This window comes from Lacerta agilis, chromosome 13 (genome assembly GCF_009819535.1).
Source record: "Lacerta agilis isolate rLacAgi1 chromosome 13, rLacAgi1.pri, whole genome shotgun sequence".
NCBI lineage: Eukaryota > Metazoa > Chordata > Lepidosauria > Squamata > Lacertidae > Lacerta > Lacerta agilis.
Window position 1 is genome coordinate 49,029,282 of NC_046324.1, and position 27,762 is coordinate 49,057,043.

Sequence of the window (27,762 nt, forward strand, 5' to 3'; positions counted from 1 at the left end):
AGTTCTTCTGTTACAGGAAACCCAATTCTTGTTTCTGCATGCAGGTAGCTCTTCGGATCCGTCCCATCAACGCAGCTGAGGTGGAGGAAGGAGCAAACATTATAGCTCACAGATTAGGTGACCAGGTGAGAGGATGGGCAGGTAGCTGTGGGTTGTATGGGAGGAAACATAGCCCAGTGGCAGAGACCCCGTTGGGTATGACATCTCCAAATAGAGATGAAAATGCCCTCTGTTTGGAACACCAATGGAAACAGAATGCCGTACGTACTAGATGGGTCTTGGACCTGATCCACCAACCTGACTCTTATGTTATTAAATAGCCCCAGATTCAATCCCTGGCATCTCCAGGTAGGGCTGGGAAGAATATATTGCTTATTAAATTTGTATCCCACTCTTTATCCAAGGAGATCAGCGCAACATACACAGCTACCCTCCCCTCCAATTTTTTTTACCCTGTGAAATAGGTTAAGCTAAGCAGACGTGATTGGCCCAAGGTTGCAAAGGAAACTTCTTAAATGAGTTGAGATTTGAACCCGGCCCTCCCCAGTCCCAGCCCAACACTAACCACTACGCTCTCTTTTAAGAACATCACCTTTAGGAAAAAAACGAGGAAAGTGCATGCATATTTACAACCCCAGATTGCAATTTTCTGGTTGCACAATTTCATATGCAGGAATTCATATGTCGCCAGTAAAGTCGTGTTGCTTCTGTATGTGTGTTCCTCCGTTTATTATTTCTTGCATCCTTTTTTCACCCTGCCCTTCTTCCGAGATAGCTACACACAGTAACTCACAACCCAGAATGCACAATGCAAAATACAATATTAAAAGATACAATAAAAGCAGCCTGAAATCAAAGATGAATCATTAGCAATAAGTGATCAGCATCGTCTGCCCCAAAATCAACACCAGCTAAGTCCCAGATGAGTCCCTTGAAACAAAGGTGTTCCTGTTACGTCTGTTAAATTAATTTTGGAGGAACCAATGAGAATTCAGCGTTAGTCTTTCAAACACTGTTGGTCTCTCCATGCATGAACAGAATACCCCTTGAACCTTGCACACACATGCAAACATTCATACTTTTGTCTCTTTTCACTGGCTACGTTCTAGGTGCAGAATACTGATTTCAGTCCGCACTAAGACTAGCAGGCATCAGTGGCATGGGGGGGGGGCCCGGGTACCACCTTGGAGAGGGTGACACTCTGGGTGCCCCTCCCTAGCTCACCTCTGCCTGGACAGGCTTGCTCAGGGCACACCGCCGGCGGCCCCCGAGCAAGCCGCAGAATGAGGCCGCCCTGCCCGGCTTGCCCGCCACCAGCGCGCCGCTCCCAGCACACATGCACATCGTGCACCTGACGCATGCATTGTATACACACTGCGCATGCGTGCTGGGAGCGAAACCACGCCCCTGGGTGCTTCCGGGTTTGCCGCCCGAGGTAGCCGGGCAGCTTCCTCCGTGCCTGGCAGGCATGCATTGCTGCTAGTTGCCACCAGCCATCAAAAACCATTGAAGAAATGTATTCTACCCACTGGTGCCCATTGAGACAGACATATAGCTGTTAACTGTGCAAAGGATTAGTGACAAGACCAACATCATAACACAGTACTGATATTCAGAGCCAGTTGTGGTGTACCAGTTAGTGTGTCAGACTAGGATGTGGGAGCTCAAATTCCCCACTCAGCCATGAAGCTCACTGGGTGACTTAGGGCTAGTCTTTGCCTCACACCTAAACCTCCCTCCCAGGGTTGTTTGGGGGATTAAATGAGGAGTGGGAAAACCATGTGCCATCTTGGCTCTTTGGAGAAAAGGTGGGATTTAAATGAAATAAAATAAATGCTTGGCATCTGTGCTCTAATTTGTTTCTGTTTTAGAAGGGCGTATGGTTTCTAATCTATTGCAAACAATTCCCTAATTGTGCATTTATCCAAGTTGCTGCCAAACTTTCTCTGGAGCATTAGGGCGCATGGTTCCTTGAAGCAGTCCCTTGAGGCTGAAAATGGCTTCTGCTGATGTTTTTTCAGCGGAGAGAAAGGAATATATTTTTCCTTCAGTGTTGTTCCGGTAGGCAAGTGGGGAAAATTTACTCCCAGAAGAATCCAGAGAAACTAGGCCTGATCTTTAACTTTCCATTTAAGAAATCAAACTTCTGTTTTCAACTATGTATGGGACCAAGGTCACGTTCATGCCATGCATTTTAAAGACTTGTATAATGTCAAAAGTCATGGTTCCCTCCAAAGAATCCTGATAATAATAATAATATTTATACCCCACCCATCTGACTGGGTTTCCCCAGTAACTCTGGGCAGCTCCCAACAGAAAACTAAAAACAGAATAAAACTTCAAACATTATAAACTTCCCTAAACAGGACTGCCTTCAGATATCTTCTAAAAGTCAGATAGTTGTTTATCTCCTTGACATCTGATGGGAGGGCATTCCACAGGGCGGGCGCCACTACTGAGAAGGCCCTCTGCCTGGTTCCCTGTAACTTCGCTTCTCACAGGGAGGGAACCGCCAGAAGGCCCTCAGAGCTGGACCTTAAGTGTCCGGGTAGATCAATGGGGGTGGAGATGCTCCTTCAGGTGTACTGGGCCAAGGCCGTTTAGGGCTTTAAAGGTCAGCACCAACACTGAATTGTGTTCAGAAATGTACTGGGAGCCAATGTAGGTCTTTCAAGACTGGTGTTATGTGGTCTTGGCGGCCGCTCCCAGTCACCAGTCTAGCTGCCGCATTCTGAATTAGTTGTAGTTTCCGGGTCACCTTCAAAGTTAGCCTCACATAGAGCGCATTGCAGTAATCCAAGTGAGAGATAACCAGAGCATGCACCACTCTGGCAAGACAGTCCGCAGGAAGGTGGGGTCTCAGCCTGCGTACCAGATGGAGCTGGTAGACAGCTGCCCTGGACACAGAATTGACCTGCAGCTCCATGGACAGCTGTGAGTCCAAAATGACTCCCAGGCTGCGCACCTTGTCTTTCAGGGGCACAGTCACCCCATTCAGGACCAGGGAGTCCTCCATACCCACCCTCCCCCTGTTTCCAAAAACAGTACTTCTGTCTTGTCAGGATTCAGCCTCAATCCATCCTCCAACCACCTCCAGACACTCACACAGGACCTTCACCGCTTTCACTGCTTCTGATTTGAAAGAGAGGTAGAGCTGGGTATCATCTGCAATAGATGTATGGCAGCAGAAGGAGATTGTCTGTGTTTTAAATGTGAGTTGCATGTAGAATCTGCAAAAACACAGATGGTTCTACACTGGATCTTGAAATGGAGATTTAGCCTGTATCTAGCCCTATCCTGGGAGCGCCAGATTCAGTGCCTGAAGAGCCAAAAAGCTGGTTCGGCTCTAAGCTGGCACCATCACTACGCTTGTCCAGGCTAAAGTAGTGAATCCATTTCTCCATAACAGATGGTGGTTTTGATGGACCCAATGGAAGACCCGGATGACATTTTGCGAGCTAACAGGTCCCGGGAGAAGGCATTCATCTTTGACATGGTGTTTTGCCACAGGGCAACCCAGGTAAAATCAGATTTCTCTTAAGCAACCTGGATGCCATAGGCGGGGCCAGGATAAAGGCATTTTGCCACCGGAGGCAGGGGGCAAGGTGCAAAGTCTGATTGAGACCTTTAGAGGTCCAGAGCACTGACATGATTATTGGGGGGGGGGCAAGGACTATATGTAATTCAAAGCAAAATGCCAAACCGTCAAATGGAATTTTATTTTTTTGAAATGGCACAAAACTTACATGTGTGCTGAAACATACATGCACGTATGTCACGTGCAACACATGACAGGAATCCAATCTACGTTAGTGGAAATCCCTCCTGGTTTAGGAGGGTATAAGTAATAAAAAGGGAACAGAGAAGTGGGGGAAGAGTGTGGAGAGCAGTGTAAGGAAATCTAACAAACTTCTGATTCTTCCTAAGATGACTCCATTGATGCTTTTGATTGAAATATCAAATGCCCAATTATTTTTAGTAATAATAAAAAACCTTTGTGCATGCATGTCACTGCTTTGCTGGTGTCCTGAGCATGTGCCTAGTCTGCCTATTGGGTAATCCTGCACTGTGTCTATTGATCTAAAACAAATCTGTGCTGCTTCAGCAGCTACACTTTGGAACTCCCTGCCTCTTGATATCAGGCAGGTTCCTTCACTGCATTATTTTTGGTGCCTGATTAAAAATATATATTCTTGTTTAGACAAGCCAATCCAAAGGATTAAAAGCGCTGGTGTGAATTTTAACCTGCTTTAGTTAAACTTTTTGTATGTTTTATACTATTTTGGTATTTTTTGCTTGATGTTATTGTTTTATCTTTTTGTGAATGAACCTGAGGGTTGTTGTTGTTGTTTTTTACAACCTAGCAGTGTATAAATTTTATGAAACAATAGACAAACAAGCAAACAAGCGTGTTAGAAGCATTGCAGGAAGTTGGACTGGAAGACCCTCAGGGTCTCTCTCAGCTCTGCAATTCTATGTTTCTGCGAAATAGCTTTCTGAATTTTAATTTTAAAACAGAGAGGTATTTGTAGGGAAAGATCTCTCTACCTCCATCTCCTCTGAGCAGTTTCACTTAGGAAGACATGATCTGTTTGTATTCATCCTGAATCTTCTGGGGACAGCATTACCTAATTCTAAGCCTGAAGCAGAGTTGAGAGCTGGAGGTCTCCTTGGGGAATGAATGAGGTCATATTTTCCTTGCCTGTTCGTTCTACAGGTTTGTTCTACAGATGTATGTGCTGATCTGAAGCTTGCCCTGTTAGGCCAGGTTGTGTAATTTCATATCCTGCCCCCCTTCCTAGGGCTTTGGGAGCAGGTGTGAGAGCTCTGGCAGGGTCCTAGAATCTTCTTCCCGTCTTCCCAAAGCCTAGTTAGCACTTTCCTAGCTTTGGGAAGCAGGTGGGAGGCCTCTAGGACCCTGCCAGAGCCTTGAGCCTCCTTCCCAAAGCCCAGTGCCTTGGGAAGACAGTGAGAGGGCTGCAGGGCGGGCGGGTGCCAAATTTTGGCCTTGCTCCTCACCTGCATGACAAAGCAACGTGTGGCCTGCAGGTTCTGTGTCAAAGTATTCTTGCGATCCACTTGGTGTTCAAGTGTTACTGGACTCCAGTTCCCAGCAGACAGAACGATGGGAGTTGGAGTCCAGCGCCATCTGAAGACCCACAGATTCCCCGCCTCTGCATTAACTGGATCTGAAAGCTTGATCTGCTGCTCCTTATTGTTCCTAGGAGGAGGTGTACCTGTCCACAACAAAAAATCTCGTCGAAGGAGTCATTTCTGGCTACAACACAACCATTTTTGCGTATGGCCCCACAGGTAAAGTGGATGATGAGATACGCAACGCTGGTGTCAGAGGTGGGCGTGGTTGGGCAATGGCTAAAAGACCCCATTCAATCATAACCCTGAATGACATCCAGCTGTTATATGGGAAGATTCTAACGGAGTTTTGAGAGGAGAATTAATACAGAAAGCCTCTCAACTGGAAATAAAATCTAAGAACTAACCAAACAGCTGATTTAGAACAAGAACACAGAAGAGCTTGTTCCCTCAGACGACGTAGAAAATTGGAAACGATAAGAAAACAATGACTATCATAAATTGTGCTCAGGTGGAAATAATATTTGAAATATTTAAAACGATGATGTTCCATAAAAGGCAACAAACCTGGTATACTGTTAGCAGCACAAATGAGAACAAGAAGGCACATGGTTAAAAACATGATTACTAAAGCTGTTGATTTTTATGGCAAAAATTATATATAGAATTCCGATAGCCATAAGATCTAAGGGGTGGGTTTTTGTTTTTTTTTTGCAAGTAATTGATTTGCCAAGCATGATGTCAGGTTTTGGGTTCCTTCTCAACTCATTCATCCATGCCAGAATTAGAATCCTCCCCTGTATTGACTAAAAGGAAGACTGAAAAAGCCACTCCACAGAAACAGCCGAAGATGTTTCAGGCCAAAAGTAAATTAGGAAATAAAACCATTCAAACAAACAGGGGCACTGATGGTCTAGTGGACCTTCTGCAATTTAGCCCACAGCCCCAAAATAGGTCCACAAAATCTAAGGTAACGATACAGATAATCGCCCCTCCTCCCTTGTTAGTGAATTTGGAACCAGATCATCCGGTTCCAGCCGGGATGGATGCATCTACTAAAGAACATGATGTCAGATGAAACAAATAGCCTGGTTTAACCTGTAACAACAGAAAATATATGGAAATGTCTTTTTAAAATTAAGTTTTAAAAAAAAACAACACCGTAAGGCCCCAGGACCTGATGGAATTGCATCCAAATTCTGCAAAATTTGGCTTCCGAAAAATGTTCGCAAACCAGAACACTTACTTCCGGGTTTGCAGTGTTTGGGTTCCACGTTGTTTGAGTACCAAGGCGTTTGAGAACCAAGGTACCACTGTACTGTAATATTGTTATGACAGGGTGCAGCAAAAGGGCAGCAAACAAAATCACCGTGGAAGACGGGGTGGGAAGTCGACAGAACAAAAAACAAAATTAGGTATTGGAGTGTATATGTGGAAATTTTTCCTTTTTCTTGAAATTTAATAAAAAATAAAAAATAAAATAAAATGCTAGGGACTCATTTTGAGGAGTGGATTGCGCCTCACAGTTTGTGGGCTTCATCTAAGACTTGCAAGTTGGAAATTAGAGTCATTTCCAAAATGTTTGACTTTCTTACCCACCCACCAGTGAGCCAGTCAAATCCAAACTCTTCACCCCGACCTCCTCTGTGTTTTTAACCAGGTGCTGGGAAAACCTACACTATGCTGGGGACAGATTCTGAACCCGGCATTTATATCCGCACCCTCAATGACCTCTTCCGAGCTATAGAAGCCACCAGTGGGGACATGGATTATTCCGTCTGCATGTCGTACCTGGAGGTGAGATGGCTGGGCTGTGAGCCGCCAGAGGTGGATCATCTGTGGCAGAAGGGGCTCAAAGTTGACTTCTCAGGGTGGAGACGCTTGCTGGCAAATGAGGAGCTGTGGCTCATCTACCCCACTTGCAGAAGGTCCCAGGTTCAACCCCCAGTAGCCTATCTCAAGAGACTCTAGGAGAAAGGCTACGAGTCAGTGTAGACAATACTGGGCCAGTGGCCTGACTCAGTATAAGCTTCCTATGTTCTAAGTGGCATCTGGAGAGCCAGTGTGGTGTTGTGGTTAAGAGCGGTGGACTCGTAATCTGGTGAACCGGGTTCGCTTCCCTGCTCCTCCACATGCTGGGTGACCTTGGTCTAGTCACACTTCTTTGAAGTCTCTCAGCCTCACTCACCTGACAGAGTATTTGTTGTGGGGGAGGAAGGGAAAGGAGAATGTTAGCCGCTTTGAGACTCCTTCGGGTAGTGATAAAGCGGGATATCAAATCCAAACTATTCTTCTTCTCTTCTACTTACGGATGGAAAATCCAAACGGCCCCCAGTCCTTCTCAGCGACACCACCGGGGATGCAGGTCACACCTGTGGCCCCTGGGTGTCAGGAGCTGCCCACCTAGGCTGCAACTGGAGACCCCCAGCTGCCTTGTGCAGTGAGCCCCCAAGGCTACAGGACTGGAGAGACTCCCTGCCCGGGCAGGCTGACCATTGGAACCGGTCTCTCTGCCCTAAACCCACCTCCGTCCTCTGTTGTCCTTCCTTTCCCTTTTCGAAGATTTATAACGAAGTCATCCGAGACCTTCTGAACCCATCTTCGGGATTTCTCGAGCTGAGAGAGGACTCCAAGGGGAGCATTCAGATTGCAGGGATAACGGAAGTCTCCACCACAAACGCACAGGAGGTAAATTTGGCTGGCCTTCGATGGGGGAGGGAAGAATGCTAAGAGCTACAATTCCCAGAGTGCTTTTAACAAATCAGTCCCTCTCCACAGGGAATTCTGGGAATTGTAGCTCAGGGTGGGTGGGGGAATAGGAATCTCCTAAGAACTACAAGCCCCCCGCCCTTTTTTCCAAATTTGGCTCACTCCAAAAAACATGGTCGCACACAGTGTCGGATTTACGTATAAGCTAAACAAGCTATAGCTTAAGGCCCTACTCTCTTAGGGGCCCCCAAAAAATTTAAAGGGGGAAAAAACTGGATAGACATTTCCAAAATATAAGATAAAAAAACAAATAAAATAAAACCTACATACAGCAACAGTGTTTTGTGTTGTATAGGCTCCTGTGATGTAAGTAATGGGCCCGTCTGCTAGCCTGCTCCCTAAAATATCACGGGTTTGCTACTTTCTATATATAGGGTGCCTACATTCTGCTCTTTATAATTATTAGTAGTTTGCACCATATGTTTACAGTACACCTATTATTATTTCATGTTATAGCAGCTTTCTAGAGACTAGATTATGAGCCTTTGTAAATTGTGTTTCTAAAGGAACTTTGGTTATTGCCAAATGCCAATGTGTTTGCATTATTAAGTTTGTTGTGAATAAAAAATCATTTTAAGTTAGAGCTTAATAACTATTTCACTATTAATACACTTCTTCTTAGTTGTATTTCAGTTCAACAATTACTTTGATAAAATACATACGTATTTTCTTATGTGAAAATGGCTTTAGATACCTATTAGGTCCATAAATTACCATATAGCAGGCACGTCCAACAGGTAGATCGTGATCTACCAGTAGATCACTGGACGTCTTGGGGTAGATCACTGGTAGATCACTGGCTCCCCCCAAAGAAGCTCAACAACTTTGGCTCCCCTAAAAAAAGCTCAACATTTTTGCCTTGCACCCCCAAAAAACGGGGCTTTCCTCCTCCGTCAAACAAGCTTAACATCTTTGACCTGAACCCCTAAAAATGGCCCTTCCTCCTTCCTAAAAGAAGCTCAACAACTTTGACCTGAACCCCCCAAAAGGGGGTAGATCCCTGCCAGTTTTTAATTCAGTGAGTAGATCACAGTCTCTTGGGAGTTGGCCACCCCTGCCATATAGCATATATGAATAAAAAATCATTTCAAGTTAGAGATTAATTATTATTTCACTATTAATATACTTCTTCTTAACTGTATTTCAGTTCAACAGTTACTTAGATAAAGTGCATGTTTTGTTATGTGCAAATGGCTTTAGATACCTCTTAGGTCCACAAATTACCATATAGCATATATTCAACACAAAAAAACAGCGACAATTTGTTGTTGGCAAAGGACAGCTGGACATATAAAGGGCCCCATTACCTTAGCGCCTCATCAAACTTAAATCCAGCCCTGCAGAAGTTCCTGACCTGAGCCATGGCTGATCCTGCTCCCCGCCCCCCCCCCCCCGGTCTCCCCACTTGTATGGCTTTTGCTAGATCATGCAGCTGTTGACAAAAGGGAACAAGGAACGGACTCAGGAGCCCACGGCAGCGAACAAGACCTCTTCACGCTCCCACGCAGTCCTGCAAGTGCTGGTGAAGCAGACGAGTCGGGTGAAAGGCATCAACGAGGAAGTGAGGGTGGGGAGGCTTTTCATGGTGGACCTGGCCGGGTCGGAAAGAGCAGCCCAGGTGACCTTGACTGTTCCCTCCTCCACCTCCCACCCACCCCCCACCCCAATCTGTTCACCTCCCAACTGTAATGACTCAGCACGGGGGGGGGGGGAGGCCCTGCTTCTGGCCTGGAAGCCATAGAATCACAGGGTCGGAAGGGATCCTGAGGGTCATCCAGTCCAACCCCCTGCAACGCAGGAATCTTTTGCCCAATGTGGGTCTCGAACCCACTACCCTGAGATTAAGAGCCTCATGCTCTGCTGACGGAGCTACCTGGAAAACCCTTCTTTTTCCCATTGAAAACAATTGATCCACCGCATCCTTCGCAGACACAGAACCGGGGCAAGCGGATGAAGGAGGGGGCCCATATCAACCGGTCGCTGCTCGCCTTGGGAAACTGCATCAATGCGCTGAGTGAGAAGGGGGTCAGTCGGAACCAGTACGTCAATTTCCGAGACAGCAAACTCACGCGTTTGCTGAAGGTAGGTACCGCCGCTTTTCCTACTTGGGGGAATTAGCAAGCCAATCCCAGGTAACCATTGCATAAAGCAGTGGTCCTCAGACTTTTTTCTCTGGGCCACACTTTCAGAATAAAAAAATCTGCTTGCACCACACCAAATTTTCTATTGATAAAAAATGCATTGGAGAAGGAAAAGAAGCAACTCCTAGCAGTGCTTGATTCAGAACAAAGATCACAACTACATTATTACATGGTAATGGGACATCTAGAAAGTATAATAAAACAATGCTGCTGCATAAGAACATGAATCATTCCCCAAATATAATTATAAACAAGCCTGGTGTTACATAGGTACCTGAAGTATGTTTACAGGCTCAATGAGAGTTTCCTTTTGCTGTGTGATCTCGTTCATATTAGGTCTGATTTGAGACAAACGAACTCTGATCTCCTCATCAACACAAAGTAGCTTTTCTCTTTCCCGATGTTTCATATTTGTCAGGAAAGATATTTTGAATATCTTTAAGTATTCTGCAAATAACAACAAAAAATATTTTGCTTTTTTTTAATTAATTTTTTTGAAATTTTCCAATTAAAAGCACAAATCATTACATGGTTAAGCATTTCATACTCCCCCCCTCCCACCAAGGGGAGCAAAATATCCAAACCCCTCTCTCACAGGAGTACATAAAATCATTTCACGTTTAACCCTATACTTTACAAAAATCATTGCTTAATCCCAACCCTCTTCCTGGGCCAGGTATTCATACATCTTACAATTTCATCTTTTAAATTGACTTCCTCAGATTCCCCCCCCCCCCTTGCTGATTTCAAAGTAATACATAGTTCCCAGTTTTCCTCTCATCTTCTAATCTAATTTTACACCACTTTTCTTTCCTCTTTAACACTTTTATAAACCTTAATATTCCACAATTAATTACTAACATTTTCTTCTCTACCTTAGCCTCATTATACTTCTGCACTTTCTTTATTCCTCAACCAAATTTATCTATTCTCAAAACAACTCCCCTTTTATTCCCCCCCTTCCCTTCCCTCTTTTGATACTATACTGCTCTTAAATGTTTCTTTGATTTTACTTGAATCTCCCCACCACAGTTGCCATCCTCTCCTGCCAGTCACACCCTTTGAGAGCCACTGGCAGAATGAATGCAGGCGAGGGAGGCATCCCACATTTTGGGGTGCCTCTAAGCTGCCAGGATTCTGCAGGAGCCATCCCATCGCATCATGGTTCTTTCTACAGTTCAAGAGCTGGGGTGGTGTAGCAGGTAGAACGCTGGCTTGATTCAAGGAGGCCCAAGTTCAAATCCACCCAGAACGATGAAGCTTACCGGGTGGCCTTGCTCCAGCCATATTCTCTCAGTCTGCCCTACCTCGCAGGGGGGTTGTGAGGATAAAAAGGGGGGGGAGGAGCCAGGAACCATGTATGCCATTCTGAGCTATTTGCAGGAGCGGCCGGTAAAAAGGAGACAGAAATCGAAATGTTCCCCCAGCTGAGCGTGTTCCCCCAGAGATAGTTGGGACTTCAGGAACGTAGCAGATTATTGCTTATATATGAGAGTCTTTAATAGCACTGCTTTCAGAGGGCTGAGCTTGGCTAGCCATTACTAGCCAGCTGTAAATGGAAATGTCACCCATGTAGGACTCACTGGGAGGTAACAGCAGGACGGTGATGATTGCTCACGTCAGCCCAGCCAGCACCGCTTTTGAAGAATCTCGGACCACCTTGATCTACGCTTATCGAGCAAAAAACATCAAAACTCGGGTAAGGCGCTACGTTCTGCTTCCGGCTTTTAAAAACTATTTATTATTAGATTCTTACAACACATTACAATGCCATGCGCACACAAAATAAAATGCCCCACAGCCCTGAAGATAGAGCATGGGTAGGCAAACTAAGGCCTGGGGGACGGATCCGGCCCAATCGCCTTTGAAATCCAGCCCGCGGACGGTTCGGGAATCAGCGTGTTTTTACATGAGTAGAATGTGCCCTTTTATTTAAAATGCATCTCTAGGTTATTTGTGGGGCATAGGAATTCGTTCATCCCCCCCCCCCAAAGTATAGTTTGGCACCCCACAAGCTCCTGCAGCCAATCGGAAGCCGCCCCTTGGTTTTCGAACGGTTTCAGGAGTTGAAAGGACTCCTGGAAGAACGCATTCTGTTCAGCAATCAAGGTGCAACTGTACTTGATTTTCAGTAGAAGAGATAACTCTTCATTCACAGCTGCTGTTTGCATCAGGTAGTATTTTAAAACTGGATGCATCACCAGGTGTTCTCTGACCCGGCAGGTGAAGCGCAACCTCCTCAACGTCTCGTACCACATTGCGCAATACACCAGCATCATTTCGGACCTGCGCCGGCAGATTGAATGCTTGAAGGCGAAGCTGGAAAATCAAGAGAGGGAGAAGCGCCTTCTCAGTCCTGCGGTCAAAGATGTCCAAGGCAGAGGAGATGGAGGTGGTTGTGTTGTGTTGTGTTGTCTTCTTCACTGTCTTGCTCTGTCCAGTAGGGCTTGCTTCTAGGATGCCCAGAATTGCACCCTAAGCCTGGGGTGGAGAAAAGTGTGGCACTCCAGATGTTGTCAGACTCCAGCTCCCATCAGTACCAGGCAGCAATGGTCAGGAATGACGAGGGTTGTATGTCCAGCATCTGGATTGCGGCAATTTCCCTTGCGCCCTTGGCTCTTTCACTGTCTGGTCCTACAGATTGTTGTGTTGGATTCCAGCTCCCAACAGCCCTAGTCTGTGGCTAGTGATCAAATCAAACCAAACGTTTATTGCGATGTTCAATGACCAGCATTAAGGAAACAAAATAAGAAGCACATCGAGCACATTTCCCAGATGTGTCTATAGTTGGGTGAAATAAAAATAAAACAACTAAATGTAGCAGTGAATCATAGAATTGTGGAGTTGGAGGGAACCCAAAGGACCATCTTGTCTGACCCTCTGCAAGACAGGAATCCCAGCTAATCAGTGAAATAAAACGGACACCAATTTTATATATATATATATATATATATATATATATATATATATATATATATATATATATATATATATATATATATATATATATGTTGTAGTCCTGTCGCCAACTCCAAAGAGAGAAATTCCATGATATCGGGTCCTGGCAGATTTTGCCTGCTGCAGCACAGAACAATGACCACACTGTGAGTGAGAGATGCTCTTTGATCTGAAAAGATTAAAAGGAACGTAGGACGTTTCTGATCCTCCTGGCAGGTTTAATAAGAGGGGCTTGATAAAGGTTTAGCACAGGTGTCAGTAAAAGGAGCAGTGCAGGAGGACATGGGGTCACCACTGACCTCTCCAGAGTCACAGGGACACTTGTGTTTGGCCAATGGCCAAGGTCCAAGAATGACAGGAGTCATAGTGCAGCGACATCTGGAAGGCTTGCAGCTTGCTCCTCTCTGCTCTGGGTGCTAGAATGAATGAATGGATGGATGGATGGATGGATGGATGAATCTTTATTTGAGTCAGCCATCGGCCATAGCAATAAAACAACAATATAATATACAAAGAATAGAAATAAAAATTCAGTTGTGTAAAATACATTTTAGGGCTTTGAATCAATAGTCAAATAGTGAGTCTTATTCTGATTTCCCCAGCTAAAAACCTTGCAATCTTTGCTGTCACCCGCTCATCTTGATCTGCCAAGAGAAAGGACACTGTGGCAGTGGTTGGGCGACCCGGAATGGACAGCAAAAGAGGGGTGATAATCTCATTCCTCAAGTCTTTATAAAGTGTGCAGGCCAGAAGGGCATGCGCCACCGATTCGGTACTGCCATCTCCCCAGGGACGTAAGCGTTTTTCGTGTGGAATCTGTTGGAATCGTTCCTCTAGTACAGCCGAGGGCAGTACATTCAATCTTGAGAGAGTAAAAGCACATCTATATTTTAGAATTGCTAGGTTATGCAGATTAGGGTGCCAGAGAGTCGAAATAGGAAGGTGGAAAATAATCATACCACAGGCAAAATTTCCTTATTGTGGCCAAGTTGTTCTGACGCTCGATATCATTTAGGTGCTGACAAATTAGACTGTTTGCTTTACTAAAACCCAAAGTGAGTAGCTGTTGTGGTGATAAACCACAAGAGTGAAGTTTTTGATAGACAATTTTAGTCCAGGCGCTCTTGTGACAATCTTGCAGCACTAGGGATATTAGACGGGGGATTTGAGTTTAAGCAAAGCCAATACGTAAATGTCATGGAATCTAGAAACATCCTTAAAAAAAAGGGGGAAGAAAGCAGAGGTGGGAAAGTTCCTGTGCTCTTGTTTCCCCACAGCGGAGGCTCCCCACGACCCTGAAGAGTACAGCCGTCAGCAGATGAACAAGTTGCGGGAACAGCTGGTTGGGGCTTTTAAGGAGCAGATGGATATGAGACGAAGCCTGATGGAGCTGGAGAAGACAGACTTGGAGCTGCATGTAGACACCTCCAGGCATCTGCTAACAATTGCCGAGTGAGCTGAGGGACTGATGGGCAACTCTGCTTTTTTTGTTGTTGTTGTTGGTCCTCCAAGGTGAAAAGAACTGGGTGGTATTAATGATGCACCTAAGAAGGGTGGCTACTTCTGCCAGAGAGAGAGAGAGAGATCTGCATAAAATTGGCCGGGTGAAAGGGATGTGGGTGATGTTGTGGGTTAAATCACAGAGCCTAGGGCTTGCCAATTGGAAGATCGGCGGTTCGAATCCCTGCGATGTGGTGAGCTCCCGTTGCTCGGTCCCTGCTCCTGCCAACCTAGCAGTTCGAAAGCACGTCAAAGAGCAAGTAGATAAATAGGTACCGCTCCGGCGGGAAGGTAAAGGCGTTTCCGTGCGCTGCTCTGGTTCGCCAGAAGCGGCTTAGTCATGCTGGCCACATGACCTGGAAGCTGTACGCCAGCTGCCTCGGCCTATAGAGCGAGATGAGGGCCGCAACTCCAGAGGCTTTGCGACTGGACCTAAGGGTCAGGGGGTCCCTTTAAACATGGACAAAAAACCTGCTCCCTCATCTCAGGAACCGCGTGCAAAATTTGGTTAAGATATCTGAAGCAATGTCCAAGTGCCCAGCAAACTGGGAAACGGAAAGTTTTCCTATACATATAATGGGTAATAATTTGATGGAAATACAGTCTCAAGGTTAGTGGGCAAGGAAGAGGTGCTCACTATGGAAAAGCAGCTTCAGGGCTCCTGCTTGAACCAGGCACTGCAGGGTATTTTTGGCCCATCAAGGGATTCAATTAATCTGCAAGGCCATTTCCCCCAGACCACACACTGGTGACATCAGCTGGTGGGTAGGGGACAGGGTTTAATCCTGCACTGGCTACATTATCCTGTTCCCAAGAAAGGAACAAGATTACACCGTGAAGGCAGCAGGATTCAATCCCTGGCTCCCAAAGTGCTACCACCTTATCTTTAAAACAGCAGATCCAGGGGTTGCGAAAGTTCTTGGGTGACCACTAGAGGGCACTGTGGCCTCTGATAAAGGAGGCTGCCCAATTACTGGGAGTCTTGATAATAATCATGCCGGGGGAAAAAACATTTATTTATTTATTTATTTATTTATTTATACTACACTGCTTGATCTCTTTTTTAAAAAAACAAACAAACCTGAAAGCAGTTTACAAAGACAATAAAACAATAACATTATTAATAAAAGCAGTTGAAAACAACTATTTTAAACTGATTTTAAAAAAATTAAAGTTACCAATACAGTAAGGTCAAAATGAATTAAAACACACGCCAACATGTCTGGGCTGGCTTGTCTAAAGTAAAATGTTATTTTTCCTGGCAAGCACCAAAAAAGAGTGCCTCCTGATGTCAATAGGCAGGGAGTTCCAAAGTTATGTGTTGCTGCCACACTTAAAGACTGATTTCTTACAAGTGCAGAACTGGTATTCTGTAGCTCCCGTAACAGTGCCGGTTCCACAGATGGAAGTGTTCAAGGGGGCAGAGATGGGGCAATGTGATCCTGCAAGTAAACGGGTCCCAAGTTGTTCAGATTTGTAAATACTAATAGGCCTTGCCAAGGTGTAAAGGACCTTAATCTACTGTGTCCTTTGTTTGTAGCTGGGAACAAGAAAAGGCCCACCAGACTGACAGGTATCCCAGCAAGCAGCAGGTGGGCGCGAAAGATGAGGAAGCCATGGAGGAGGCAGAGCGAGAAGAAGATTCGCCAGAGCCTCATGAAGTCCTGGTAGCCAAGGAGGAGATCGGCATGCTCTTATCTGAGCAGCGGAAAACAGCTGTCTTGAAGGTAACACACTGCATCCCTCTATGAAAGCCATGTTGCTGTTGTCTCGTGATGGGCCTTACCTTTTAAAAGATATGCATGCCTGGAAAGGAGCTTTTTAATTAGGGATGCTCCTGGAACCTCACTGTGCTAGAGTTCACACTTAGACTTTGGAAGTTCTGCTTTGCCAGATATGGTGTCCCGCTCCTTGTTTAATTTGCACAACAACCCTGTGAGGTAGGCTGAGCTGAGAGAGAACGCATGCCTGGCCCAAGGTCGCCTGGCGAGCTTCATGACTAAGTGGGGATTTAAATCCTGGTTTCTCCCAGGTCCCGGTCCTGTTCTCTGGCCACTACGCTGCTGAATGTTGGGAGATTCGGGATAGATGCTTCACGCACTGTGGAACTCACTCTCCCAGGAAGGAGTGATGGCCGCTAGCTTGGATGGCTTTTTAAAAAGTATAGGACAAATTCGTGCAGGAGAGGGCTGTCGATGGCTACTAGCCAGGGTGGCCATGTTCTGCCTCCACAGTCGAAATACAGGCAGAAATATTTCAGAATATCGGTTGCTGGAAACCGCAGGAAGAAGAAGAGGAGGAGGAGGAGGAGGAGGAGGAGGAGGAGGAGTTTGGATTTGATATCCCGCTTTTCACTACCCGAAGGAGTCTCAAAGCGGCTAACATTCTCCTTTCCTTTCCTCCCCCACAACAAACACTCTGTGTCGTAAGTGAGGCTGAGAGACTTCAGAGAAGTGTGACTAGCCCAAGGTCACCCAGCAGCTGCATGTGGATGAGCGGGGAAGCGAACCCGGTTCACCAGATTACGAGTCTACCGCTCTTAACCACTACACCACACTGGAGGGGTGGGGGCTCTTGTTCTCACTGGTTTCCCACAGGCATCTCTTTGGCCGCTGTGAGAACAGGATGCTCTCTCTTCTCCAGTGGCTCCCTGTTTGTGGGACACTCTCCCCATGGAGGTTCGACTGGCACCTTCATGATACACCTTTGGGGCCAGGTGAAAACGTTCCTTTTTCACCAGGCCTTTGGCTAATAGACTTCTGGTGCCCTTTTACCTGTGTTTTGGAAAGGGGGGGGTGCTTTTGTTTTTCTTACGTAATTTCTGTTTTTGTATACTGTATATATATATGTTGTGATTTTGTGTTGTGAACTGCCCTGAGATCTGCAGGTATGGGAGGGGATGCAAATTTTATTAATAGCAATTATAATCGTGGTAGTAATAATGATGCCAATACTGGCTGGGGCTTTGTTTAGTTGCTAATTAGAGGGTCAGAGTATTGCTTTGCTTCTTGAGTTTGGTTAATGTTGTTTGCTATTATTGTTTATACGGCTAATATGTTCTTTTCGTTTTTCTATAAATGCCATATTATATGAAATGTCAACGTATTATATGACCCCCCCCCTTTTCCCCTTAGCATTATATATTGTATATTTTTCTTTGCTGTAAGTCACTTGGAGGTCTTCTGGTCACAAGTGACTAATAAGTTTAATCAAGACTACTACTACTACACAGGTGGCGCTGTGGTCTAAACCACAGAGCCTAGGGCTTCCCGATCAGAAGGTCGGCGGTTCGAATCCCCGCGACGGGGTGAACTCCCATTGCTTGGTCCCAGCTCCTGCCAACCTAGCAGTTCGAAAGCACATCAAGTGCAAGTAGATACAGTGGTACCTCTGGTTAAGAACTTAATTCGTTCCGGAGGTCCGTTCTTAACCTGAAACTGTTCTTAACCTGAAGCACCACTTTAGCTGCCGCTGCACCGCCAGAGCACGATTTCTGTTCTTATCCTGAAGCAAAGTTCTTAACCTGAAGCGTTATTTCTGGGTTAGTGGAGTCTGTAACCTGAAGCGTATGTAACCTGAAGTGTATGTAACCCGAGGTGCCACTGTAAATAGGTACCGCTCCAGCGGGAAGGTAAACGATGTTTCCATGCGCTGCTCTGGTTTGCCAGAAGCAGCTTAGTCATGCTGGCCACATGACCCGGAAGCTGTCTGTGGACAAACGCCGGCTCCCTCGGCCTATAGAGCGAGATGAGCGCCGCAACCCCAGAGTCAAACACGACTGGACCTAATGGTCAGGGGTCCCTTTACCTTTACCTTACTACTACTACTACTACTACTACTACTACTACTACTAATAATAATAATAAAAAATAAATAAATGGGTCGCTGGCCTGATCCAGGCTTATTTAGGAGCCTGGCTCATAAGGGGGTCACCTCTCCCCTTCCTACTTTAGGCAGACCTGGAGCAGCGCCTGGCAAATGCCAAAAAGAAGGTCTTGCAGATGGAGAAGCTGCTTCCTGAGCAAATCACCCGTGAGGACCAGAGGGAAGTCCTGAGGCTCCTTTGCAAAGCCCACGAGCTGGAAGTCGGGAAGACAGAGCTGCAGGCCAACGCCTTGTGCAAGGAGACCCTGCTGTGCCAGAAGGACTTTGTCATCCAGAGCCACCAGCAGAACAGGAGCCTCTGCCGAGAGATAATCCAGCAGCAGCAGTCGCTGATAAGGGGTGAGTGGGCGGGGCCAGAGGCCAAAGTGGGCGGGGCCCTTACCTGTTGGACCAGATTTCAGGCACACCAAAGGCAGAGGTTTCTAGGAAGGCCCACACAAGGAAGAGGCACTCCCCCAGCCCTGGTCTCTGTTGTGTTTTACAGAGGTTGTGGGCAGTCCTGGCGTGCCATAGAACCAGAGTTGGAAGGGACCCCTAGTGTCATCTAGTCCAACCCTCTGCAGGGCAGGAACCTCAGTTAAAACATCCCTGACAGCTGACCCTCCAACCTCTGTGTGTTGTAACAAACTTTTTAATAAAAGAACGAAAATGGCTTATTGAATATTTACAGCCAAATTGCAAACAGATAAGAACATTGGCAGGATTATTGTAGCAACCTGAAGTTTTATAAGAGTTTTATGTATTTAAAGTAGAGAAATAAATGAGCAGATTGAGTGAATTTGGATATGCAGAAGATATTAAAAATAAATTTTAGGAACTGCAGAAAGAGGGGCAAGGAAGTCGAGTTTTGAAACGTTAAAAGGATTTTAAAATTAATGAAATGTATAAACCTGAAAAGCATAAATAATTTTTTAAAAAGAAAGACAGAAAGAAAATGTTGCCAATAGTCCATCGGTGATACCTCATTTGTCTGCAGCATTAAGCCTCGCCTCTGGAAGGACCCAATGGAATACTTGTTACTATCTTACATTGCCCATCTTTCTTCCATGCTGGTGCCCATGTGGTCCCCATCCAAGCGCTCTTCACCCTCAGCAGAAGAGGATAGCTGTTTGCTACCTGAGGAATGGGTCCCTTCTGTGAGAATGTTTCCCTCTTAACCAGAGCAAACAAGCGTCTTCCATGAGGCAGCCCTTCAGATATTTGGAGATGGCTGTCACATCACCTCTCCGTCTTCCCTTCTCCAGGCCGTACATAATCAGCTCCACGACACAACCCATCTGTTTTTGCGCCCTCACCTGTGTAAGCTTCTTACACAGGAAGGGAAAGGAGAATGTTAGCTGCTTTGAGACTCCTTCAGGTAGTGATAAAGCGGGATATCAAATCCAAACTCCTCCTCCTCCTCCTCCTCCTCCTCCTCCTCTTCTTCTTCTTCTTCTTCTTCTTCTTCTTCTTCTTCTTTCCTTTTCTCCAGACCACAACATCCCCATTCCAGAGCCGCTGGGAAAACTGTACCAACTGCATATACGTGAGTTGGAGGAAGGGACCCTGGGCCGGCTTCTGGCACTTCACTCACTGATGTCTGGAGCGCTCCAGGTGAGGCAGAACTATCCTCCCTTTCTCGAAATAGGAACAGAGAATAGGAAGTTGCCCTAGTCAGGGACAGGACCATCAGTCCATCTGGCTTAGTACTGTATGCACTGACCGGCAGCAGCTCCCCAGGCTTTCAGGCAGGAGGCACCCCCAGCCCAATACTGAAAATGCCAAGGGATTGAACCCGAGTCTTCCTGTGTGCAAAGCGGATGCTATGCCATTGAACGATGGCCTTTCCCCGTACCTCACTGTTCTCTAGGGAGGAAGGGAAAACGAAACAGAACTTGGGGCCAGGCTGTGCAAAGGTAGGGCATGCTGGATTTTCCAGCTTTCAGATTCCAAAAAATGAGGGGTGCTAAAAACTTGTAGCATGAATCGGGAACTCAGAAGGCATTCTGATTAAATTACTTTTCCCTGGTAAGTAAAATGTGTGTAACATTGCATTAAAATAATTGAAAATGGTTGCCATGTGTGGCCATACCTTTGAAGTTGAACGGAATCTGTTCCGAAAGTCCATTTGACTTCCAAAATGTTTGAAAACCAAAGTGCGGCTTCTGATTGTCTGCAGGAAGCTCCTGCAGCCAATCGGAAGCCACGGAAGCCCGCCAGACGTTCGGCTTCCAAAAATAGTTCGCAAACTGGAACAGTCGCTTCCGGGTTTGCTATGTTCGGGAGCCAAAATATTCAAGAACTAAGCTGTTCGAAAACCAAGGTACGACTGTACTTGCAGTTATATTGTTGAATCATTTGTTATTATTTAGCATTGCCTGACATTATCAGAAGCTGAAATTAAAATCCTTTGGTTTTCCGAAAGCAGTTTCTGTGCTTCTTCATCAAACATAGACTTACCAAGCTAAATGTTTTCTTTTTTTTTTTTATAAGATTTTTATTATTTTCCAGTAAAACAAGAGAAAAACATAACATAACATAAACACCAACATTAACACAATAAAAAACACATTACATAAACACAATCAACAAAGAGAACAATTAAAACAAAACCAAAACCAATACATACCTAAACTGAAACACCAATCTATCTCTTACTACTTAACGAAATCTAGTTTCTGATCTTCTAAAGGGACCTCCCCCGCTTTCCCTCCTCTGCCTTCAATACTAATATACTTTGGTAACATCCATTTTTAACAATACAATTCATTATCCAACCTTTTATACTATCATAAAAACTTAACATCTTATAGTATCATGAAATAATTCTTAAATCAATCTTATACTTCTTTTCACTTTAACTGCTGCTATTAGTCAGTTACATATCTCTTCACTAATTCAAAATTCCCAAAATCGTAACATCAAAATCTTAAAACTTAACATCAAAATCCTAAAGTCTTAACACACTATCTTCAGGGTACCATAAATCCATCCTAATTCAATTTTTATCATTTTCACCCTATTCCCCTTCTTACCATTTTTCTGCTCTCTCCCATGCCCCCCCACCATTCATCTTTACATTCCCCTCTGTTGTCCTTGTTCAGTGTCATCTTATAGTTTATAAATCTCCTCCTTGGGAGCCTCAAGAGGCACCAACTCTCCTCTCCCAGCAACTCCATTTCGCAATTTTGATTTTCTTCCGCTTGTGTCTTCAAAAATCTTCTCACCTTCATCTCTGGACTCCCACTCCAGAGACAGGATCTTGTAGCTCCAGTCAAAACAGCCCTGTGTCTCTCACTACGCCAGAGCCGTCCATTTACCAGGGGTTGCTGAATCAATTCGTCCTATTTCTCCAGCACCTCCCCCAGCTCCCTGGAGAAGTTTACTTCCAAGTTATCAAAATTCTCCCAAATCTGGCTGGTCTCTCCTGCTCCACAACAAATTTCTTTGAAATTACGCCCTATCCAGTCCATTTTCCGATTCACAAACTCCAATTGCAGAAGGATTGTTCTTTGTTCCTGGGTAATACCCGGATCTAGAGTCAATTTAAAAGCGAAAGCAAGCATGGTTGGAGAAGACAAAGGGTGTCAAATGTCAGTAATTTTCCATCTTGCGTACTAGTTTTCCAGCGCCATTTTCCCTGAGACAGGGTGCCAAAAACAATTCCAAAAGCCACAGAAGAGATATTTCCAAAATCTTCAATCCCCTCACAGGGATTTAATCCATCTTCTCTGTCAACGTGCTTCGTAACAACATTGTATCTAGTGATGCAGCTGCAGCCACTTGAAACTTAATTACCTCCTCTGCACAACAAAGGAGAGGGACGGGCTTCCTTTTAACATCCCTCCCGGTTGCCAATTATTCAAATGTAAATCCAATTGGTCCCGTACTTACAGCAGCCGGGGTTCTTCTTTTTTCTTTGAAGTTAGCAGGAAAAGCTTGGTGCTCAGGTCTGGCAGAATCGCTGCTTTGATCTCCTGGGGGGGTGCATCCGCCCCTTCAGTCCCGTGTCGGAGCTCCGCTCGCTTGATTTCCCCCCCTTACGAGGGTCAATCAAGAGCAGAGACGACACGTCTGGGACCCACGAGGCCGCGGTCCACGGGACGCTCTTCCCGTGGCTTTAAGGGGCCCTTGGCGCAGACAAGGAGACCCCTAAAACCCCCCAGGGGCCGGAGCTCTTGAGCTCCGCTCCGCCATTATCCGGCACCAAACCGGAAGCACCAAGCTAAATGTTTTCCAGTCACAAGAACAATAGCAGATTTGAATTCTTCATACCTGAGAGCATATTTTTAAGACCCCGTACTGAAGAAATTTGCAGAAATTAAGTTCCACCCCTCAAATGATATGCCCTAGTGTGAAGGATCAAGCTTGACCGGCCTTCTGTCTGGAAGCTGCATGCCGTTCGTGGGTGCGGCCGCCCCTTTTCCTGTCTGTCTATCTGATGATCAGGGAGGGGGCGATTTGCCACTTTATCAGGCTGCCAGGCTGGGTTGAGATGTTTAACCCCCTGGGCCTATGCCAGCACATTTTATTTCCCCCTCTTTTTGCTGCTAAAATGGGGTGGGCTCTTAGAGGGCCAGAAAAAAAATGCTCGGAGTGGTTTGGGTTTAGCCCTTCCTGTTCTAGGACGTAGCTACAGTTGCCAGGGAAGTTGTTTGAAGAAGGAAACAACTTTTTCGGGGGGAGGGGGTAAAAAAATAATATAAGAATTCATTTTACAACATATATAAAACAGAGAGAGGGTTTATAACAACAGGTGAAAATCAAAAGATGAAAGACAGAACTATAGAACAGGTGAATGTGGAATGAATACAATTGCACAAAATAACAAAAGATGGAAGCAACTATCCGCCCAGCTAAAATCTGTGATGTGAAGGTAGTCGATTCTAGAGCTCACATCCACCGGGTCACAGAGATTTCCCCCTTTTGTCTTCCTTCCCTGCTAGGATGGCTCTGCTCACGATAAGGCTCAGCAGCTGGACCTAAACAAAGAAGAGAACCAAAAAGGATTGCTGGAACGCAAGAAAGATTTTGTTTGGGGGTCAAAATTTGAGCTACCCCCAATTGTTGTGGAATCGGACAGGTACTTGCATTCTTTACAAAGCCCTCTCTGGTCCCCCCCCCACTGCACTCTTGCAGTCAAACACCTCCCTCTGGGGAGAGCTTGGGCCTCCTCTAACACAATGGCCACTCGCAGAAATGGCCAATTCCCCTTTTTCCATCTGATTTTATCCAGAGTTGTCTGTTTAATGACTCAGAGGGGTTGGGTTTCCTGGCCGCCCATCTCTCCCTCTCTCTTTTCTCGATGTTCTTAGCGACAGCCACAGATCGTCTAAAAACACCCCGGCCAAAAGGAGCCATGACTGGAGCCACACCTCTGCTTTGTCTGACTTGCTAAGAACTCCTGTTCGCCAACAGGTCAGTTGGTCAACACCATCCTCTCCCTTTCATAGCACCGACAAACAACCCTCCGGTAGGTTAGACTGCAAGAGACCATTGGGCAACCTGTCAGGCTCTGGGCAGCCAGCATTGCCAAGGTTCTAGTCCCTGAGGTGCAACAATGAGAGAGGACTGTTGTCTTCAGGTCCTGCTTCCAGGCCTTCACTGGGTTTCCACAATTGCCGCTTACTGTCAAATAGCCATATTTCATCCCCCCCCACCGCTTTTTTACTAGGCATCTTCACAGCATGTAACTGGATAGCTCTGTCAGTAGAGCATGAGACTCTTAATTTTCAGGATCATAGGTTCGAGTCCCACATGGGGGCAAGATTCTTGCGTTGAAGGGAGTTGGACTACATGACCCTTATAGTCCTTTCCAACTCTACAATTCTGTGTTTAGCAAAATATTTCCCTCTTTGTTTTTCCCTGTTCAGTTTCTCTTTTTTTCCTGCTTTCCCTCAAAAATTCAAAATTGACTATATTTTTTAACTCAATGGAACACCTGTGCACTTTCTCCAGGGATAGAGGATCCATTCCACTGATATTCTGGTCGGATTATGGCACTCATGGATTACTTAGCCACTTCTGCATCAGGGATGGGGAGCTTGTGGCCTTCCAGATGTTGCAAACTCAAACTCCCATCTGCCTCAGCCATCATGGCCCATGGTCCAAGATGGCGGGACTTGGAGTCCAGGAGCATGTGGGTTGAGAGTGACATAGATCATTGCTTTAAATTGTGCTCCAGCTATTTTATTTCCTTCTCCGGCGTCCGTCTCTCTTGTTTAGGGATCAGGTGTGGTGCTTTTGTATCCTTCTCTCTCTGCCCCAGTGGCTGCTGGGTAGTCATGATGGAGGTCATCCCTTAACACATAAATATTTGGATCTGGGGGAAAGAGGCAGTCCCCAGTTGGTGAGCTGGATGTTGTCTGGATTCTAGAAGCAGAGATGCTATCCTACTTCCAGCCGAAAGCACAGCAGCAAATTATGCTGGACTTGGTAGGCCTTGGGTCTGATGCAGTGGCCAGACTCTCCTATGTTCTTAAGCTTCAGGGCTCAGGGGGAGCAGGCGTATGGTCCAAAACAGGCAAGGCTGAAGCCTCAGAGAAGCACAGTCAAAGCCCAACAGGGGTCAAGACCCAAGAGAACAGGACCTTAGGCAAAGTCCTCACACCAGTGACAAGTTACGTGGGATGAGGAGCAAGCCCTGAAGCTAAGCCTTTTTATAGGGCCTAGTGGACAGGGATTGGCCCTGGAGGGTCAGCTGACCAGGTGCTTAGGCAGGGCGGTACTGCAGCCTAGATGGCACTGTTGAGGCACTGAACTCAGTGTTGTGGCGGAACTTTGCATTGAAATATTTGCTAAGTAATAAACAGAGAGAGAGAGCAAATGCTGAGTGTTGCTTGCTTTGGTTTCTAGAAGGTGACCTCAGGCATCCCTTTGCGAAAGGTGACCTCCAAGCTACAGACCCCTCCTTCCCGCGACTCCGGTTGCAAAAAGTCCGACGAGGACATCTCCAGCAGCTCTCTGAGCCAGGAAGCTTTGAGGGAGATTGCTGAGGGCACCAGGCGGATTGCTCTGATTGCCGCCCGTCGCCGTTCCCGAGCTCAGGACAGAGATCCCAGTGGGGAGGTCTCTTCTGTCCATGGTTTTGAGGAAGGGACTCGGGAGCTGCACCCCAGCTCCCCTCCGGAGCACCTCTTGAAGGATACGGAGAGCGTCCACGACCTCAGCACGGAGTCCCAGAGAGAAAAACGGGCACAGCACAAGGCTCAGAAGGAGCAGCTCTTGGAATGGAAAGCCGGGAAGAAGAGATCGCGCTCCCTTGATCCTACCTCCCCCAGGGTACGTCTGCTTTGGGGGGGAAATGGGTGCATTTGCAGGTCCATTCGGTAGAAAAACTAGGCAAAGGGGGAGAGCAGTAGCTGAATGGTGTCTGCTAGGGATAGTTCCAGTCGCTGTGTACTCTGCACTGCTACAACAGCCGCCAGCATTTTGTTTCACAGGCCAAATTCTGTGCCATGAAAAGCGAGATTCTGCAGCATGCAGAAATTACGCAATGAAGCACATGCATGTGCTTCCAATTCGTTGCGCAGTTCTTGTCCTGCTGTTGTTACTCTTTTGCAGCAATTCTTCTACAGTCGTTTATGGAAGTCAAACGGAATCCGTTCCAGAAGTCCGTTTGACTTCCAAAACGTTTGGAAACCAAAGCAACGGCTTCTGATTGGCTGCAGGAAGCTACACTCGGTACACTTTGAACATAAAACTAAGAAACGATAGCTGATGAAGAATAAACGAAACAGGGCCTTGTCCTGGAGTTAACAATCGTAACTGGAATTTGTTTTATTCTTTCAACAACAAAAATAGAGAAAACCATTGTTTATTGCCGTCCTGGCCTGAGTCCTTGCAGCCTGTCTACTTTATTTCCTGCCTTGTGTTGGTTGGCAGACACATCCCTGGGCTTTCAGGTGTCTCAGACCAGCTGCAGAGCTAATCTTTGCTCAACTCCCCTTGGTGGGGGGCAGCCCCTCCAGTGTGGTGTATTGGTTAAGAGCGGTAGACTTGTAATCTGGGGAACCGAGTTCGTGTCTCCTCTCCTCCACATGCAGCTGCTGGGTGACCTTGGGCTAGTCACACTTCTCTTTGAAGTCTCTCAGCCCCACTCACCTCACAGAGTGTTTGTTGTGGGGGAGGAAGAAGGGAAAGGAGAATGTGAGCCGCTTGGAGACTCCTTCGGGTAGTGATGAAGCGGGATATCAAATCCAAACTCTTCTTCTTCTCTTCTACCAGTTGCAAGTTTTTTAATCTTCACTCTTAACTGAATCTGTCTCAAGGCCCTGAAGGGAAGGAAATCTCTATAGAGCACTCCAGGGGAAAGGTAGTTGCAATTTCTGGGTGTGGTATGACGGCAAGAGGGGGGGACAGTGATGGACAACTCTAGGATTGATGTTGTAAGCAGGCCAGAAATATGCAGCTGTTTCACATGAAAATAAAAGGAATCCTTTTGAGGGGGGGAGATCATGTTGCTTGTGTTAGAAAAGCCCCCCTGCCTGAGATACAACTTTCTCCCCACCCCACCCCCGTTCTGTCCTGTCCTGCAGGCTCCCCAAGTAAAGCACCGGGTTCCCTCCAGCCATGCAGGTGATGGCCCAGATGCCCAGCTGCCCAAAATCAAGTCACCAGATGTCGTCAGCCTTCCCCACATCCTTCCAGCTGCCACAAAAATCAAATTCTCTGTTGGCCAAGAAACAGGTAAACTGCCACCCAGTGTGTCTTTCAGCGTTGGTCTAGGCAGCAGGTCTACTCAGAAGTAAACCCCACTGGGTTTGATGAAGTTACTCTTAAATTGGTATAGAGGGTCCCCCTCCCCACAATACGTACGGCTTTGTTCTCAAAAGGAAGTGAAAGTAATTCCTTTCTGACTTTAGTGTGATATTCTCTCTCATATCCGTCATCTACACACACACACACACACAGAGAGAGAGAGAGAGAGAGAGAGAGAGAGAGAGAGAGAGAGAGAAAGCCATCATTTCTCAGCCTAGCCTACCTCACAGGGTCGTAAGGAAAAAAATGGGGAGGGGGGAGAACCATGCTTGCCACCTTGAGCCTCCTTGGAGGAAAGATACAATATAACATAGTAATAAAGATGGGCGCTTTCGTTTCCTCGTTTACTCTCCCTCCTCTTTCCATTCCTCTCCAGAAGGAAACCCCTTGCAGATTTTGGCTATCAGCAGCACTGCCCCCAGCACCATCCAGCAGAGCAACGCAGGTCAAATGCGAGGTCAGATTCTCCAGAAGCGGGTCAAAGGTCAGTATGGGGGGCCATGATTGGCAGGGCATAAAACTCCAAACTGCACAAACCATCAGCATCAGGATCCAAAAGTCTGGAACCTTTTCACCTTCCACCTAAATAAGAATTAAGCATGTAGGGTTGCCCTGCCTCCTTCAGGAGGGAGTTCCCTAAACAGGGTGCCACCACAGAGAATGCCCTGCTTTGGGT

At 46.2% G+C, this 27,762-nt stretch overlaps 1 protein-coding gene across 1 annotated transcript; it reads left to right on the forward strand.

Annotated features, from left to right (window-relative positions):
- Positions 1 to 27,076, forward strand: LOC117056297 (kinesin-like protein KIF19). Its single transcript, XM_033166501.1, has 17 exons — positions 1 to 125; positions 3,410 to 3,520; positions 5,226 to 5,313; positions 6,755 to 6,891; positions 7,657 to 7,782; positions 9,287 to 9,481; positions 9,793 to 9,945; positions 11,581 to 11,703; positions 12,228 to 12,396; positions 14,240 to 14,414; positions 16,003 to 16,189; positions 18,416 to 18,686; positions 19,819 to 19,940; positions 23,273 to 23,409; positions 23,642 to 23,744; positions 25,182 to 25,607; positions 26,864 to 27,076. The coding sequence occupies exons 1-17, from the start codon at positions 39 to 41 to the stop codon at positions 27,074 to 27,076; spliced, it is 2,823 nt and encodes a 940-aa protein (XP_033022392.1). The 5' UTR covers positions 1 to 38.
- The last annotated feature ends 686 nt before the right edge of the window (positions 27,077 to 27,762 follow it).

Bases quoted from the DNA above. Each gene is read 5' to 3' on its own strand.
- LOC117056297 (XM_033166501.1), top strand. From the start codon at position 39: ATGCAGGTAGCTCTTCGGATCCGTCCCATCAACGCAGCTGAGGTGGAG. The intron at 16,190-18,415 runs GTAACACACTGC...TTCCTACTTTAG, and splicing joins GGAAAACAGCTGTCTTGAAG to GCAGACCTGGAGCAGCGCCT. The intron at 19,941-23,272 runs GTGAGGCAGAAC...CTTCCCTGCTAG, and splicing joins TGATGTCTGGAGCGCTCCAG to GATGGCTCTGCTCACGATAA.